Raw genomic sequence first — 16,321 nt, 5'->3', positions numbered from 1 at the left:
AGGCCGGCGTTACGTGATCAGGTGCATCAGGGGAAATCACTGTGCCTACCAACATGAAGCATTTCCACCATACATCAAGACGAGCTCGGGTCTGTAAGACTCGGAAACTAGGCAAGGCCAGACAAAAATGGTATTATCGTCTGCCATTCATTCTTATCCCGCGCATTAAAAACATGTATTGGACAGTTGTGTGACCACCGATCTTTTGCCTCGTAGCTCATCAAATTCTGTCCACCCCTGCCCGCCAAATTTCTGTTCATTCTGCATGCATAGATGCAATTTTTCCGCCTACAATCTCTGTACAGATACAGTCCCCCCCCCCCCTTTTCTGCACAATGCACGCACACCGGTGCCTTACGAGCTGATACCAAACTGCTTGATAAGATCCGCAAGCTTGGCTCCCTCGGCCTTGTAATCAATCGGGCTCGCGCTCATGACTTGATAGCGTACCCTAAAAAAAAGTCAGTGTCATCAGACTTTGGAAACAAAAAATGTGGTGGCGTACCTCTGAGACTCGCCGAAGGTATCCATCTTGGCACGGCATCGGAAGTTGAGCTTGCGGCAATTCGCATCCTCGAAGGCCTGAGCCATCTTTGTCTCGTCCTCTTCCCGCAGGTTCGTAAGCTGATCAGCCGACATGCCCATGATAACGCGGCCGACATCGTCGAAGCAGCTGAGCCACAGCTGGTTCGTGTGATCGCACACGTTGACGGACATGATGTAACGGTACTCGGGCTTGGGGTGGGAGACGTCACACTTCTCGCAACGCCAAGCCCCTTCGCCCGTCTCAGTGACTTTCTTGTTGCAGCCCTCATTCATACACGCGGGGTAGGCGAAGTTGTCTTGCTTGATGTAGACAATGGTAGCCTTGAGGTTGAAGTAGTCCTGTTGCTCCATGCCGAGGTTCTCTTCTTTCACCTGGAGAATGGACTTGTCCTGGTCCTTGCGACCAGTAGCGTTTCCCATGCTGACCATGTTGTTGTGGTTGCTGAAGGTGTCGTTACGGCCAGAAGAGTCGTACCAGCCCTTCAAGCGGTGGGCATCGGGAATATCGGGGTCGATAGACATCGTGCCCGAAGAAAGCAGACTGAGACTACGGCCACCAAAGTCCGACACTTTGGTGCCCTTGAATGCCACCACAGACTCGGGCTTGGCGTCAAAGTTAGTGGCGCTCTTACCCCAGATGGTGACGCGCACGGAGTAGTTCGTGTCGTCCACGAGGGTGAGCTCGCGCTTCTCGTAGGGCTTGCCAGTCGATTTGGAGACGATTTGGGACACCTCATCAACGTCCTTCAAAACGCCAATGATATCCACGGTCGCATCCTTCTCGACCTCCTGGAGTTCTTGGATGTTGCAGAAGTTAAACCGCACTTGAGGAACATTGCTCTGGTCCTCGGCCTTCTCGATCTGGGTATCGCGCTCGAATGTGAGCTCGTAGTCGTTCGGCAAGTTTGTGAACTGCTTTTTGGCAAGTTGGACCTTGCAGGGGCTGGAAATATAGTAGACGCCTCCCTCCTGGAGAAGATCATAATACTGGTCGACCTGCTCGTTGAAGCCGGTTGCCTTGATCTCACCACTCTCGTCGAGCAGGTTCACACTGAAGAGCTTTCCCTCGCCACTAGGCTTGTGCCATGTCCGAATGTCCGACTTTTGTGTGACACGGGCTTTGATGGTCCACTTGTGAGCGTAGGGAGAGAGGGCTTCGATGGGGTAGATGTTGCTGCTGCCGTGTTGGCCGGTCGCTCCTCCAGCAGAGCGCGAGGGTATCGATTGTTGGGGCTTGGGCTTCGTCTCCTCTTGCTTGACGCCGTAGAAGTTCTGTCCGCCAATGGTTGTATTCGCAGGCGCGGGAGGCTTTGCTTCGAAGGCTTGGGGCTCGCCAATCTTGTCTGGGGTGCCCAACTGTTCAATGACCTCGAGGCCAAGGATGATCAAGATGCTGGAATATGGTTAGTATGCTTACCAAAAGTTGATAGAGGGGAATTTCAGTAAGTACTTCTTTCCCTTGACGGAGTTTGCCTGGTACTGAGTGATCCGCACGATGCAGTTCCTGACCAGCTTGTTCTCGTGTATGACGTGGTTCACTTGCGTGGCCAGCATGCACTGTACGTAGTTGTTGACATCACTCAGCACAATGCGGTATCTCTCAGCACCACCTCCTGTTTGGGCGGCCAAGGGCTTGATCTGCAGGCACTGAAGAACGGGCACCGGGAACTTCACGTTGGCCCCTTCAGGGTCGTTGAAGATGGCGCTGGAGAGGCGGAATCAGTACAAGTGACAGCAGAGTATATGGATCCAAGAAATGCACTTACTCCAAGGCACCTTTCGTGATCTTCGATTCAACATCCATTTTGAAATCAGACGATATCGTGAATTTGCTGGTGCAGTCTGTCGGCCAAAATTGGGTGTGGGCGAGAGGGATGCTGCAAGTTCTTGCGCGAGATGCGAGATGGCAAAGACGCGTCGACCGCGTTCCAATTAATTAAGAATAGAGGGGTCCTTAGGTAAGCTGGCCGATGAGGGGTCCGTGTCGCGTATCTTAGTGTGGAAAAGGAGAAACTCGGTACGTACCGACAACAGGCAACTGAACCTACCACCTCTGCTCGCGGGGCAGCTGCAAGCATCAAGCTGAGACGTCATCCCTGGCAGCGTTCCTAGCTACCTAGGTATGTACACGTACTCAACACACACCCGATCCAGATCCAAAGGCTGCGCCAAGGGAGACAAATAGCTAGGTTGACAGTATCCGTCGCAATTTTCGGGCCATCTTCGACATCGCTGTCGCTTCATTCAACTGTTCCCAAACCTCCCGTCTTCGCAGCTCTTTACCCCTACATCCCCGTGCTCCGCACAGATACCCATACCCCCGCCCACCAAGATGACCCAGCTCGACATTGCAACGAGAGCTCCCGAGAGCGATGCCGCCGAGACCATCACCGAGCCCGTGACCGAGAACACTTCTGCTGCTGACACGCCAGCCCAGTCAACCAGCCCTACTACGACTACGGGAGGCGCTGGTGAACACAGCGAACACTGCGTATCGGATCGACCAGCTCGTGAGTGCTGGAAGTCTCAGACCATTTGCGCAATACTGACTTGCATCAGCGGCCGGCCAGTCCTCGACTGGCGAGATCATCAAGATCAACGATGTCGACGTCAGTGGAGATCTCTGCTTTCTTAATATATTTTGCAACTGCCAGCTACCTCGATCATATACTGACCCAGCACAGTCATACATCTCGAAACCCGCCGACTATCCTCATGCACCAGCCAGACTCCTTCTCCTCTTGACGGGGGGCACAGGCCTGAAGTCAGTAAACAACCAACTCCAGGCCGACAAATTCGCCAGCGAGGGCTTCGTAGTGGTCATGCCTGACCTTTTCAACGGCGACCCCGCACCCAACTCTTCTACGATCGAGAGCAGCGAGGACAACAGCTCGTTCCTGGATACCTTTAAGATGAAAATCGTCGAAACCGCAAAGAGCTTTCAGATCGACATGTGGCTGGCGCGACACACGGAGGAGAAGGTCCTGCCGATCTTGTACAAGGTCATCGAGGGTGCTAAAGAGAAGTTTGATGACGCCGTGAAGAACGGCGACGGAATCTACGCGGTCGGCTACTGCATCGGAGGTCGCTACATTCTGCACCTAGGCTCCGACAAGAAGGTTGCGACCGGAGGTCAGGAGCCTGCTGATGCCGAAGCCGGCGAAGTTAAGACTGGTCCTTTCATCAAGGTCGGCGCGATAGCACATGGCGCGTCTGTCATTCCTGACGACTTCACCGGCGTCAAAGTGCCCATATCTTTTATCTGCGTCGAGAATGACCCTCTCTTCCCCGAGGAGGTCAGAACGCATGGTGAGGATGTCATGTCCAAGGCGAACTTGGAGCACGAAGTCCAGGTCTACCCTGGCGTGCCGCACGGTAAGGCTGGTGTTGCTAAGCCAGTATACAGTACTAACTAACAGTGGCACAGGCTTCGCCGTTGTTGGCGAATATCAGGATGCGTCTATCAAGGATGCTCAGAGCACCGCATACGAGCAAATGCTGAAATGGATCAAGGAGCACTAGAATGATGATGAGAGATGATTTGCGCCTGTGCTTTTCTTATAGCCTCCGCTTCTGGTAGACGGACGAAATTCGCGACCTACGATTATCAAGGTTCTCTGGACGAGCCTCATTTACAGTTCAAATAGGTATTGTATCAATGCTACGCAACTTACCTCGTATGCCTGCTCCTATAGTACCCGGTGACATCCAACATGCAGTCATCGTTTCGCAGATTCTCCCAGTTGTCACCCATACTGATTGCGTTGTCTATTGTTGCGTAGAATTTTGGTTTACAGAACTGGAGAATGTCAAGAACTGCGCTGCTGCTGCTGTGCGAATGTCACGTTGCGCAAACCATCGCTTGCGCAGGAACGTCCACACTACCTAGCTACCGACACTCAACATGGTAAAAACGCCAAGCTTCTTCCTCATCTCAAGGTCCAACTCGTAAAACGGTAACGGGACTCCTTTCTTGTCTTACCAGTCCCCATGAGTGAGCCAGGTCCGTTGACTCTGGATGAAGCTCAGAACAATTAAGATGAAACTGCCAAAGGTATCGCAGGCCAGCGTCAGCCAGACTGAGATCTAGAACCTTTGTAAGGGGAGATGCGGAGGAAGTAAGACTAGGAAGGCAATTTCCATGACGAAAAGGTAAAGACACAGAGCGCCTGATCAATCCAGAGTTACGAAATCCTGGCTGTTCTTCTTGTCTCAAAGCCACATCTTGGTGCTGGTCCTGGGAAAGGTCGTGTCACGAGCGTGCAGAGGCGGGCATGACACACCCCGGATGACGAGGCGGCTTGAAAGGGGTCATATGTTGGGATGGCACTGGCAATCAACCACAAGCACATACTAGCTAACATAAGTCTAGAAAAGATGAACAAGAGCCAGGGCCCCCTTGGCACCCTTTGGAAGAATGGAGGCGTTTCAGACCAACGCAATTGCACCTCGCTCACCGGATGCCCGGGACACAAGCCTAGCAAAGCCCGGCTCACGGGGAGAACACGGCACCCAAAGGGCTCGCTCCCTGAAGGCTAGCCATGTTCAAATTGTGTGTTGAAAAATCACGAGAATGAGAAAACACTGGGACTCCTTATCCCTAAGAAATTGTACAGATAATCTTGCCCGAGTTCTTGTTCGCCTCCAGAAGCCCATGAGCATCCTGAATCTTCTCCCACGGCAGCACTGTGTCAATGATGACCTTGAGCTTTCCAGTCTTGAAGTGCGGCACATACTCCTCCAGCCGGTCCCTCAGCTTGCCCTGGTACTCGACGTCCCTGCTCCGCAACGTGCTGCCCTCGAGCCTGATACGCTTGTACAGTAGTGGGCCGATGTTGGCCCCCTCAATGTTGGGACCACCCAGTAGGCCCAGCAGCACGATGCGCGCGTCCCGCGCCGCGACGTCGAGGTTCTTCTGGAAGTAACCGCCGCCGACGAAATCGACAATCACGTCGACGCCCTTGCCACCCGTCGCCTCCTTGACCTTCTCGGCCCAGTCCTCCTCTTTGTAGTTGAAGGCCGCGGTGGCGCCGACCTCGTTAACAACGAAGTCGCACTTATCCTTGGAGCCTGCCGTCGCGTAGATGGCGGACGCGCCAGCGTCTTTGGCCAGTTGGATGCCCGCGATGGAGACGCCTGAGGCGCCGGCGTGCCAGAGGACCGACTTGCCCTTGGAGAACTCGCCCACGAGGAAGAGTGCCTGCGTCGCCGTGATCCAGGTCTGTTTTGTTTTCTGTCATTCTTTTGACTCTTCGCAGGAACGGGGGGGGGGGGTTTCCCCAGAAAAGATGCTCACCTCTGGGATGCCGGCAGCCTGCTCCCACGACAGGAAATCAGGTTTATGCAGCAGCATCTTACTGTCGACGGCGATGAACTCGGCATATGCGCCGCCGTACGCGAGGCCAAAGACCTCGTCTCCAACCTTGAAATCGCCGTGGCTGCCGTCACCGAAAGACTCGATGGTCCCGCTGAACTCAACACCCAGGGTCTTTGGCGCTTGAGGCGGGAGTGGGTACATGCCAAGACGCTGGATCTGGTCCATGCGGTTGATCCCAAAGGCCTTGATCTTGATCAGGGCCTCGCCGCTGCCCGCTGTCGGCTTCGGTGTGTCATCGTTGATGAAAAGGTTCTCCTTGGGTCCCTTTCCATCCTTGATGTCTGTTGTATTTGTCAGCCTGGGGTAGACGAGTTCACGATGCAGGAGCAAAGCAACATACCAATTGCTCTCATTTTGGAAGCCATTTTCTCGAGACACGATAATTTCAGATGTCAAGAAGGTGCACCTGCAATGTTGCTTAATGAGAAACTGATTAATGTCCTTCGTCAAGTAGTTGCCATCTCACCGAGGCTTCCGTGTGGTTCCCCTCAATGACGTTCATCAGGGTCCACTGACTAATCCACTCGGGGCGTCGCCGTGCCCCTCCGTGATCGACGCCGATATTTCCGTGCCGTATCCGTCCGCAATCCAACCGTTCCTCCGTCCCGACATGACTGTTGCCGATCGCCATCAGCCCTATGAACGGTGCTTGGCCAAGGTTCAATAACCCAACATCCACATCATTTGGCACAACCCGGAATGCTTCCGAGCGGTCGTTCTGTGGGGACATGGGGTGATGAGCCGATGGCTACGTTGGGCTTCTAGGCCCCTCGTCGTAGCTCACGCTTTCCAGACGCCCCTGGCACCTGTCTCGTCCTGATCAACCTCGTAAACAGGACAAAAGTGAACGGTGGCACGTGCCGACCTGATAGCCATATAGGTCAATTTCAGCCCATGACGACAGCCTTTTCCATTGCAGTTGTCTTTATGGCCTGAGAAATGTGCAACCACTTGTTCGCAGAAGCCCGTGTCACATGTGACATGCGTGAACATAAAAGGTTCTTCGAGATGGTCACCGTCAACCAGTGCCAGTGCAGCCGTTCTTGGACACTATAGGCAGAACAATGTGCTCGTCAAATAATGGCCACCTGGCCGTTGTGATTTAGACGTTCCGTACCAGCCGCTACTGATGGGATAACAGTTGCATGTCGGTATACCGGTGCAAACAAACCTTCCGTGACTTTTAAGTACAGACGATTTGCCATCTGCGACGCATAAACCATCGCCATGTTGTGGCCATACCAACCGAAGGACATGGGAGGGCCGCCGAAGTCTCTGGCAACAATTTTGTCGCAAAGCCGCCGTGCAGTTATTCGAGCAAAAGAAGAGAAAAAAGTTCGTGCTAAATGCCGTGTCTCTCAAACCGTGTTGGTTGTCCGCTGGGGTTTGTGCAAGTGCTTTCGAACCATCCTGGCCATGACTGCATGATGTGCGAATCAATATAGCCGGGGCTGAAGCAAGTCGGGCACGTCGCCGCCGCACGATCGGAAGCCAGCAAGCGTAGGCGGGCCTTGGAGCCGATAGACAAGAGACGATGTGACTTCCCCGGACAAGAGCGAGCTTTACGTTGATGCAAACATCCACAAACTGGGCTGTCCAAACAGACAGCCTGATTCCGCCATGTCGGTGATGAGTGTTCGAATCATGCCAGGAACGACTCGTGGAAAAGGTGACGAGGCAATCTCAGATCAGTTGCTGATGCGGCATCATCTCGGAGATGGGCTACCAGCCCGCCGTGGACTCGAAGGAACATACGAAGCTGACCATGAGAGTTCACAAGGATTACTCGATAGAACATGCGTCAGACGCCAATGTCCAGGTACAGTGACGCGAAAAGGGTGGTCTCAGTCGAATTTCTATGCCTAGCAGACAAGCTGGTTCGGGATGATTGATTCATGAGGGCCGCAAGGTAGAAGGAAACTGCAAAGTAAGCTGCAAGATGCAGGTACAATCTTATCTCACCCATCCTAGGTATCCCGTATGCAAGCTGATGGAAGAGGAGAAGGATAACGGGGATGAGGGGTGGCAGCCAGTCAAAGGCCCTATCTGAGATATTATCCAGAGGGCTGTGTTTTTGTGGAAATTAGATGATGGCCCGCCCGTAGGTGTGTGTGGTGCAGGTGCTGCAGGCTGCACCCCGGACGAGCCAGGCCACTTCCACTACCTAGGTAGGTACCCAGGTATTATTGCACAGGCCACCACACCACCACCGCACTGAACATCACTACAAGTAACCGGGGCAAGCGACTCACCATTGCATTCTGGGTCGTCGACGGTGAAAGTGCCCATTTTGGTCATTGGCGCTTCCGGGCTCGTGATTCCGGAAGAACTGAATTCGCTCGAATGCATCTACAGTAACAAACGGCTTGGAAATCCAAAGCAGGCCGAGCCCTGCGAGGGGGCTAAGTGCGGAGCTGCCGCCGCCTCCCGAATCCCAAGAGCCCAAGATAGCCGGCCGAACCGGGTATCGACTCCAATAGTGGTTCTAGCCGAACCATTGCCAATGGTCAGTGCCTTGGTTGTGTCTTGTCATCATGGCTGCGCCAGAGGATACGGACGACATCGGGAAAGCTGCAGTTATATGGGATGTCAGATGCTTCGTCGAACTCCTTTGCTCCCACGACCGGGAGATGGCGGATGGGAGACAAATGCATTGAGCCCGCACAGAAGCAGCCACTGCCGTAACGGGAGGGGGGAATCACTTCGGGGCCCAAACTATGATGTTCGGAGCGGAAGGTAAGGTCTTGCGCAAGACGTCGATGTTGGCTGATGTTGAGATTCTGTTGACTACCGACGTCGTTCGAGGTCCGTGGACAGGCAGCGCGCTGATGCAACACTCTACAACTTGGCACCAGATCTCGATACGACAACAGACGACGACCCCGGTTGATCAAACTTGATTTCCTCCGAGCGATCACTGTATTATGTTCTCCGCCTTTCGTCTCCGCTGAGCGCAATGGCGTCAACTCAAACAACGGGATACCAGAGCTCTAGAATAGTATCAGGACCCAGCGAGCAGTCTTGGAGTTGTCTTGGACGACAAGGGAGTTTGGAGCTGCGACGACGGTGGTGCCGGGGCCCCGGGGGCCTCGGGGAGCCGTTCGACCACTCTACTTCCCTGCGCTGATGGGAACTCTGGCATATGCAAAACGAAGACAAAAGACATGAGGATCGTGCTTGATGGTGCCCTGGCCCACTAGCCTAGGGCGGATAAGGGTGAGACCTCCGACCTGACGTTTCTCCTTGCCTCAGGGCAGGACCAGATGCGAGGCAATCGGTCCAGCGTTTGCATCTTACCGCGTGGTTCTCGGACGAACAGTATCTAATTAAAACACCGTTTCTCAGGGGCGGAGTCGTTCGGCAACTTTTGCTTGGGGGATTTGTTTTCTTCCGTGGGAAAGTTCTGGTCTCTCGGCAAGCGTCTCCAACATGTCTCGCTCCGCTGGTGGTGGAATACGGGAAACTTGGTTTCCTCGTGCGTCAGACGAGTCCGTCAGACTCTTTGAACCGAAATCTATATTCCTGCAATGGATGCAACTGTTATAAACTTGACTAAAACGGGCATGATTAAATGCGCGACTGAGAAAGAAGCGCGGCTGATAGGCGGGCACGTTCACCCGTAAAACACATTCGCGAAAAGGCAGTATTCGAACACTCTCCGTCGGTACCTAGATCCGTGAGTACTGTATCCACTTTCCGACATTGAAAGCTCAGGTCGCGCCCCTGACCCTGACTCGGCTGCGGCATAATATTCCCGCTTCGTTGACGGCGAGGCCAACCCGCACCCGGCCATGTATGCCTGTACCTTTTTCTTTTCCTTGGTGCAACTTGCAAGAGCAGCCGTTGTTCCCGCTCTCGAAAGGGCAGCTTCTCCACCAGCGCTTCCACTGCATAGCCAACCACAACTCTTACAAGTCCAATTTCCCCTGAAATTACCCTGTCACTACGTACCCTCGGCCTTACACCGTTCCCCAGCATCTCCAGTTTGATCTCCCTTCTTCCCCCTCTTCGTCCCACGCTCACCTATCAACTGCTGCACAATGTGTTCGTAATGACAACACAGCTGCAACGGCAACTATGCTACCCCTCGTCTATCCCCGTGCACACAGCAAGGCTTGGAAGCGGAAGTGGGAGTGAGAAACACCACGAGCATCAGCCCTGCCACCTCGCTGGCGCGGCATAGCACCGGCACGATAGTCTTTCCAACGGTTTCACTCGAAGTGAACGGACAAAGCTCATGGTGGTAGTGGCTTGTCACTGCCGCCTGAGCCTGACCAACTGGATCGCGAGCCTAATAACCGGCGTCGACCTGTGCTCCATCGGGGCCAAGACACAAGTCTTGGCTTTCGATAACTTCTTCCCAGCAGCCACGAGGTGATCTCTACCAGAGACATGCTATTACTGACTAGCAGTGGTCCCGGTCTATTTATTTTTGTCACCGCCAGGAAACCTCGCGATTTGAGCTGGAACAGCACACAGCTCCCCAGCTCATCCGTCTCCGCCTCCAGTGCTGCTATGTGTCGACGGCAACGCTGCATAGTACCTGCATTAGTGCCAGGTGTAGTTCCTGGGTTGTATGCTGCTCATGCTCATGCTCATGCTCATGACGCAGGTCAGTCAAGCGTCAGCCGTCAGCACCCGCCCCGGCGGCGGCGGCAAAACGTCTGCGGGCACAGCTGCAATCACACTGACGATGGCGCATCTCTCTGCGAGCCTGGCGCGTCCCTCTGCCATATCCGTAGGACGACACGAATGAAAAGGGTGACCCACCGAGAGCGGTCTGGATTCTCGGATCACGGCTGCACGTCAAGCAAACAAACCCCGCCTTGCAGCAGGCACATCTGCCCAGAAACAGGTGGCCAGTGATATTGGACCATTGGACATGTCAGGAAAAGCGTTGCGTACGTGTGCATCGGTTGGCAGCTCTTGTGCTTGACGACTGGCTGATGACCGACCCGCCAAAATTACTCAAGCCTACGGATGGATACCTCCTAGTGTGTCTGTTTCTGCGAGTGGGCTCGAGTCATCTCATCTCGCTCGCCCGAACTCCCTGCAGATTTGGGACGACCCAATGGGAATGGGGCCTCCACTGACAACGAGGACGCGGTTTCTCAACGCAAGGAGCTGCTGGAAAGGGTGTTCTCGAATACGGGCAGAAAGCAAAAACCCAGGCGATCAACGGACGATCGGGCAAAGCAAGTGCTTCCTGGTTCGGTACCTACTAGTAGTTGTTAGCCAGTGAGAAGTTCTGGTCTGTTCCGTCGTGCTCATCAAGATGCAATTCTGAGTGGTCAGTCTGTCTTTAGTGGGGTTGACGGTTAAATGATTCTCACACCTCAATTCTCGCTCCTCCAAGGATTCTCCCCTTTCTGTGCATATCCTACATCCGCTTTCACTACCCCCTGATTCCATCCCGTATCCACGACTTGGTAGTTCCGAGCAGGGTACAGAGTACATGCCTCCCTATCGACTGCCTAGCTTCCAGCCAGTCTTTTCAGCTTCTTTCCTGGTTTTTTCTTTTCGCTATCTGCGCAACCACGCATCCAGGAGACACACAACGACCACCACATTGCTTTGGCCAAGGGGGGGGGTGCCACACACTTAGTGTGTTCAGTCGGCCCCCAAGCCAATCCGATTTTCAACTGGCAAAGCCACCAGCGAAGAGAAGCCGACAAGGAGAAGAGTGGTCAACCGCCCACCCCCCTTTCCCGTCTGTTCGCACACCACACTCACAATGGTCTTCTTTCCATGTTCGACCCCCCTCCCCCCCTCGGGCCACCAACCCTCGCTCGGATGCCTTGCTTCTGAATGGTCCAAAGTAAAATAAGCCGGTTCGTGAAATGCAAGAGAGAATAAAAAGTCGCGGCGCCTGTCCAGCCATGAATAGCGCCCATCTTAGCAGGGGACCAAGGGTACGGGGGAGAGAAAGGCGGCGTGTGCTCTCTTCGCCTTCCCGGTCCAGCTCCTCTTCTCATCTCCAGGCCCAGGAGATGTGATGCTCCACCCGTCCTGGGCAAAGGTACCGTCCCTGAACCGTCCCATCCATTACTGCAAGGCAAAGTGGCACGCCCACAAGTCGGCACTAACGCCCTGAGTCTGCGGATAGAGAGTCCACCGTCCATCCCAGTCCCCATGTCGTGTTGCGTCCATCTCTGTATATAAATCCATTTCCTCCGGCCCCTTCCACCTGTTGTTTCCCTCCCTCTCCTCACCCACACTCACTCACTCATTACCGACCCAGACTTTTTAGTCGCTTTCATTCGTTAACCCCAACCCAGCTAATCGTCAACTCGCAACCACAACTCTCTCGAGTCTTAATAACCAAACACCCTCCAAACCGTCAAAATGAAGTTCTCCGCTGCTGCCCTTGTCCTCGCCGCCGGCGCCATGGCCCACAAGAACGTCACCTACGTTACTGAGGTCGTCTCTTCGTACACCACCTACTGCCCTGGTCCCACTGTCATCACCCACGCTGACAAGACCTACACCATCACCTCGGTATGTCGATCCCTGAAGACGGACAGACGGACAGTTTTCTAGAGTTTTTTTTTGGGCAAAGTCTCGGGGCCCCTGGCGTACATGGTCTCGAGACTGCCTGAACGACCGTCCTCGGCACTCGTCGGTACCGACAACAACCAGATCGATCAGCTAACACATTCCAGGCCACCACCCTGACCATCACCGACTGCCCTTGCACCGTCACCAAGCCCATCATCACCTCCTCTGTGGTCAAGTGCGACAACTGGTTCGCTTTGTCTATATCCGCTTCGCAATGTGTCACCAGCTAACCATGACGATAGCGTTCACCCCACCAAGAACGCCACTCTCCCCGTCGCCACCCCCCCTGTCAGCAAGACCACCATTGCCGGCACCGCCGCTATCACTCCCACCAAGCCCATCTCGGTCCCCACCGCCGGTGCCGGCAAGGCCGCCGCCCTCTCCGGTGCCGGCTTGGCCGGTGTCCTCGGTCTCGCTGCTTTCGTTCTCTAAATCAACCATTTTCACGTCCCGCCATCCACGTCTCCCCCTGCGATCTTGGGCATACGATAATCTCGTGATTCGTGGGAGCCTACGACACCTTATGACTGGAGCGCGCTTGTGAAACATCCAACCAACTGGGTGGATGGGGGTTTTTTTTTTCGTTGATGCTACGGACGGGAGTTTGGGGAGTGAAGTATCTCCTCAGACTGAGCTTGGGAGGACCAAAAACGACGGAGCGAAGCGACGCGCCCACGGAAGAATACCTGGTACATTTTCTTGCCTGCATGGCGCCATGGAGTGCCTCCCTTGAGGCATGGCCAAGCCATCGCAGCTCACACAACCCTGTCGATATTGCAACTTCATGTACTTGCTTTACAGGCCCTACAAACGGTTCTTGGCTACGGTACTCCGTCCATCGCCCACGAGGAGCATTTCCCCGTGCGGCGGTATATACCACTTTTTTTTCTCGGGGGGCTTAACGGGAATATAATGCGACCATGATAGGTTATTCTGTTGTATTTGTTCCCCCTCACGGCAGATTACTTGTTGACAAAGTCCCAATTTCACTTATATTCTTCTCCCGATTGAAGCGCGCACGCTTTTGCTTCTGTGAATGTTCGCCCGTCACAACCAAAGATTCTACCATCTGTCCTTGTGCACATTCTCTTCATGTCGATTAGGTTGACGTTGCGGGCGAGCATCCTGAGCCCTGGCTCTTTCGGGGGAGACGAGCAAACTTGCTGAATGTTTTTATGGTCCTTTGTCACACCTCCAATGTCTTTCCGTAGAAGCACTCTGGGATATGGCAACATTGCCGAGAGACCGGTTTTGGTCCAGCAACCAAAACTCTCTGTTCAACGTGATATGCGTGAAGATGACGATTTCCCCTTACCACTGTCAACTCCGGGGCTATACTTTGCAGATGTCGTAGTCCGCGACCTTTCTGAGGAAGCGGAGACGCCGGCCGGATGGGGGCTGCGTCGACCGCCATGATTACGGATTCGTCGTCGCAGGTGTTCAACGCCTGCCACGGTTCATGCTGAAACTTCCTACTACTGAGCATTTGACAAAACAAAGTTTCTCCATTGAGACTGAGCGCCATGTCATCCTCGCGCGTTCGCCAATATTGGAGGAGGGGGGCGAGACACCAATGGCCCAATTTTCCACGGCGGGCCCGTTTGAGGAAGAAGCGCCATCTGCGTCACTCTCGACGTTGCGTCCCGTGCTTTGGTAATCACCCACACTCGGTCCCTCGGGGGGAAGTTCCATTTGCGCTAACACTGGGGAAATCGTGTACAAAAATAAGTTTGGTGGGGGCAGGAAAGAAGAAAACCGGATGAATGGTCTAAACCTGAGCGCCGGGCGGAAGATGAACACGGGCTGTGTGTCCGTACGGGTGGGTAGTGGAATAGCAGTGACTGAGAGTGGGAGAGAGAGTGGGTGAGAGCGATGGGGGGGATGAGTTCGCGGCTTCATTTCGCTTGCGCTGGGCGCCCTTCTTGGAAGGCTCGTAGGAACGAGTGTTGTATGGATGCGTTTTTGAGGGGCGACTGACGGCCGTCTTGCCGTGCCGCATTCCTCGGGGGAGGGGCATGCAAGAGAGTCAGACACGTCACGCCAATCGCCTTACCCAAGGATGAGTGACGGTAGGGGTGGACGAAGCCTGGAGATGAGCTGAGATGTCGTTGCATCGCCTTGATTAAGGTTGTTTTGTTTACTGGTTCCTGAAAAGGAGGGTGGTGGTTGCAGGTGGGTGTGGCGTGGGGCCCGGTTTTTTTCTTCCAGGGGAACCGACCGTCCAATGCTTACAGGTCCCCTTTTCCCTTTGTCCTCGTGCGCCGTACCTGCATCCTACAGCGCTTGGGCGTGCGCCGCGCTGTTGCCGTGGGTTTGTGTCTTGTGAGTGTGGACCACTGCTGAGCAATTTTCGGGCCAGACCGCGTTTGCTCTTATTCCGTCCTGTGTTTGATAGGGGGGGTGAACTGATTGGTTCCCAGATTTTCATGGACAGTAATCTGTGGCATTGTCCGCATTCCAAAGGATGGCAAACAAGGGTATTGTTCAGTGGCTACGATGATATGGGATGATCCGAAGAGAGTTTCCTTTTTTTCCCCAAAAGGTATTCCAGTACCCGTTCGTCTGCACTCACTCTCACGACGGGTACGGATACAACACTACACGTATATGCGCATAAGAGATAAGAAAGACCCCGATGCAACAACAACAACAACAACAACAAAAAACCGCAACAAGATACGAGATGGATCCAAGCGAGATTAACAACCCCTCTGGGTTTTTCTATGCCGATCGCCATTGACAGGATTTCCACGAATGTCAAGAGCATACAGGGTCGAGGGGAACACGGAACGTTCAGATGCATCTGTGTCCTGGGGTCTTCCCTGGGCAAACAGGCACAGGCACAGGCATAGTCTTTGCCTGGACCGGTGTCTGCATGATGACTGAACTCTGGCAGACTGGGCACCCCTTCCCTTCTCCTACGTCTGTCTCGTCGACAGCCGACAGAGCCGGGCGCTGAGTGTGTGATACATCGTCCTCGAAGACCCTTGCTTGGCTGAGCTTTCTTCTTCTTCTTCTTGCTGGGCTTCTAGACCTTTCTTTTCTGTCCCTTGCGTCTGGCTTGTCGCGCAATCAGTCGGGCAACGAGCTGGTCAGGGGCCATGGAGTCCGTTTGCGAGTCCCTTGGCTCTCCAAGCAATAGCATGGTAGTTCAGAGGGCATCAACACCCGTAGCGACATCCGATGCTCTTTCACCACCGTCGGGGTTTCTTTTGTCCAGGATTAGACGGCAGGCTGGTTGCGGAGAGCCGAGTCATTTTTCAGGCCAACCATGCTCTCACGTCCTGCCTCACCGAAGCTCCTCTGGGGAGGCGGGGGGGCTGCAGAGTGTATGGGTCTTGCGGGGAGCCGTAGTGGGGACCGCGATCGCGGGATGATGACTTGGGTCTGGATCTATGGGGTAAAATCAGTATCGCTTCATCGTCGATATCATGACTGAGTCGATAATAGACCCTCACATGCTGGGTTCGAAAGCCAGTAACGACAGGCACGTGGAATTTGGTAGTGCTTTTGGGGTTCACGAGTATTTTGTTCGTAAAATTGCAAATGATGGGTTTCGCCAACTGTCGTATGCACACTCCATCCGGTCACTTCATGAAAGCGCCTCGCACATTCGCCTAGTAGGAACGCATTTCCTATCCCATCCCCGCAGCCGAGAAATGTTTTCAAGAAAAAATGCCGTTGGGAACAAATCCATATCCGTGTGGCAACCGATTTAAAGAAGCCAAGTTCGGCTGTCGATGTTGTGGTGGTCGGCAATGACGGCCGGTCCCTTTGCCCCGGGTCAACGGAATGCGGGGAAACCTCCTCATCCATCCCCCATGGTCATCGACCCCAACC

General features: G+C 54.2%; 3 protein-coding genes across 3 annotated transcripts; 2 read left to right on the top strand and 1 right to left on the bottom strand.

Annotated features, from left to right (window-relative positions):
• Window positions 1-354: 354 nt before the first annotated feature.
• On the bottom strand, window positions 355-2,350 carry CH63R_09019 (Replication factor-a protein 1; the record flags this gene model as incomplete). Its single annotated transcript, XM_018303993.1, has 4 exons — window positions 355-451; window positions 506-1,939; window positions 1,997-2,251; window positions 2,313-2,350. The coding sequence occupies 4 exons, from the start codon at window positions 2,348-2,350 to the stop codon at window positions 355-357; spliced, it is 1,824 nt and encodes a 607-aa protein (XP_018156016.1).
• A 528-nt stretch (window positions 2,351-2,878) lies between these two features.
• On the top strand, window positions 2,879-4,068 carry CH63R_09018 (Dienelactone hydrolase; the record flags this gene model as incomplete). Its single annotated transcript, XM_018303992.1, has 4 exons — window positions 2,879-3,056; window positions 3,106-3,155; window positions 3,231-3,921; window positions 3,974-4,068. 4 exons carry the CDS (start codon window positions 2,879-2,881, stop codon window positions 4,066-4,068), a joined length of 1,014 nt encoding a protein of 337 aa, XP_018156015.1.
• Window positions 4,069-12,268: 8,200 nt separating this feature from the next.
• On the top strand, window positions 12,269-12,913 carry CH63R_09017 (Mmc protein; the record flags this gene model as incomplete). Its single annotated transcript, XM_018303991.1, has 3 exons — window positions 12,269-12,421; window positions 12,586-12,668; window positions 12,724-12,913. The coding sequence occupies 3 exons, from the start codon at window positions 12,269-12,271 to the stop codon at window positions 12,911-12,913; spliced, it is 426 nt and encodes a 141-aa protein (XP_018156014.1).
• Window positions 12,914-16,321: the final 3,408 nt, after the last annotated feature.

The sequence above is a fragment of the Colletotrichum higginsianum genome, chromosome 6 (assembly GCF_001672515.1).
Source record: "Colletotrichum higginsianum IMI 349063 chromosome 6, whole genome shotgun sequence".
Lineage (NCBI taxonomy): Eukaryota > Fungi > Ascomycota > Sordariomycetes > Glomerellales > Glomerellaceae > Colletotrichum > Colletotrichum higginsianum.
This window is presented reverse-complemented; position numbering and strand designations above follow the sequence as displayed.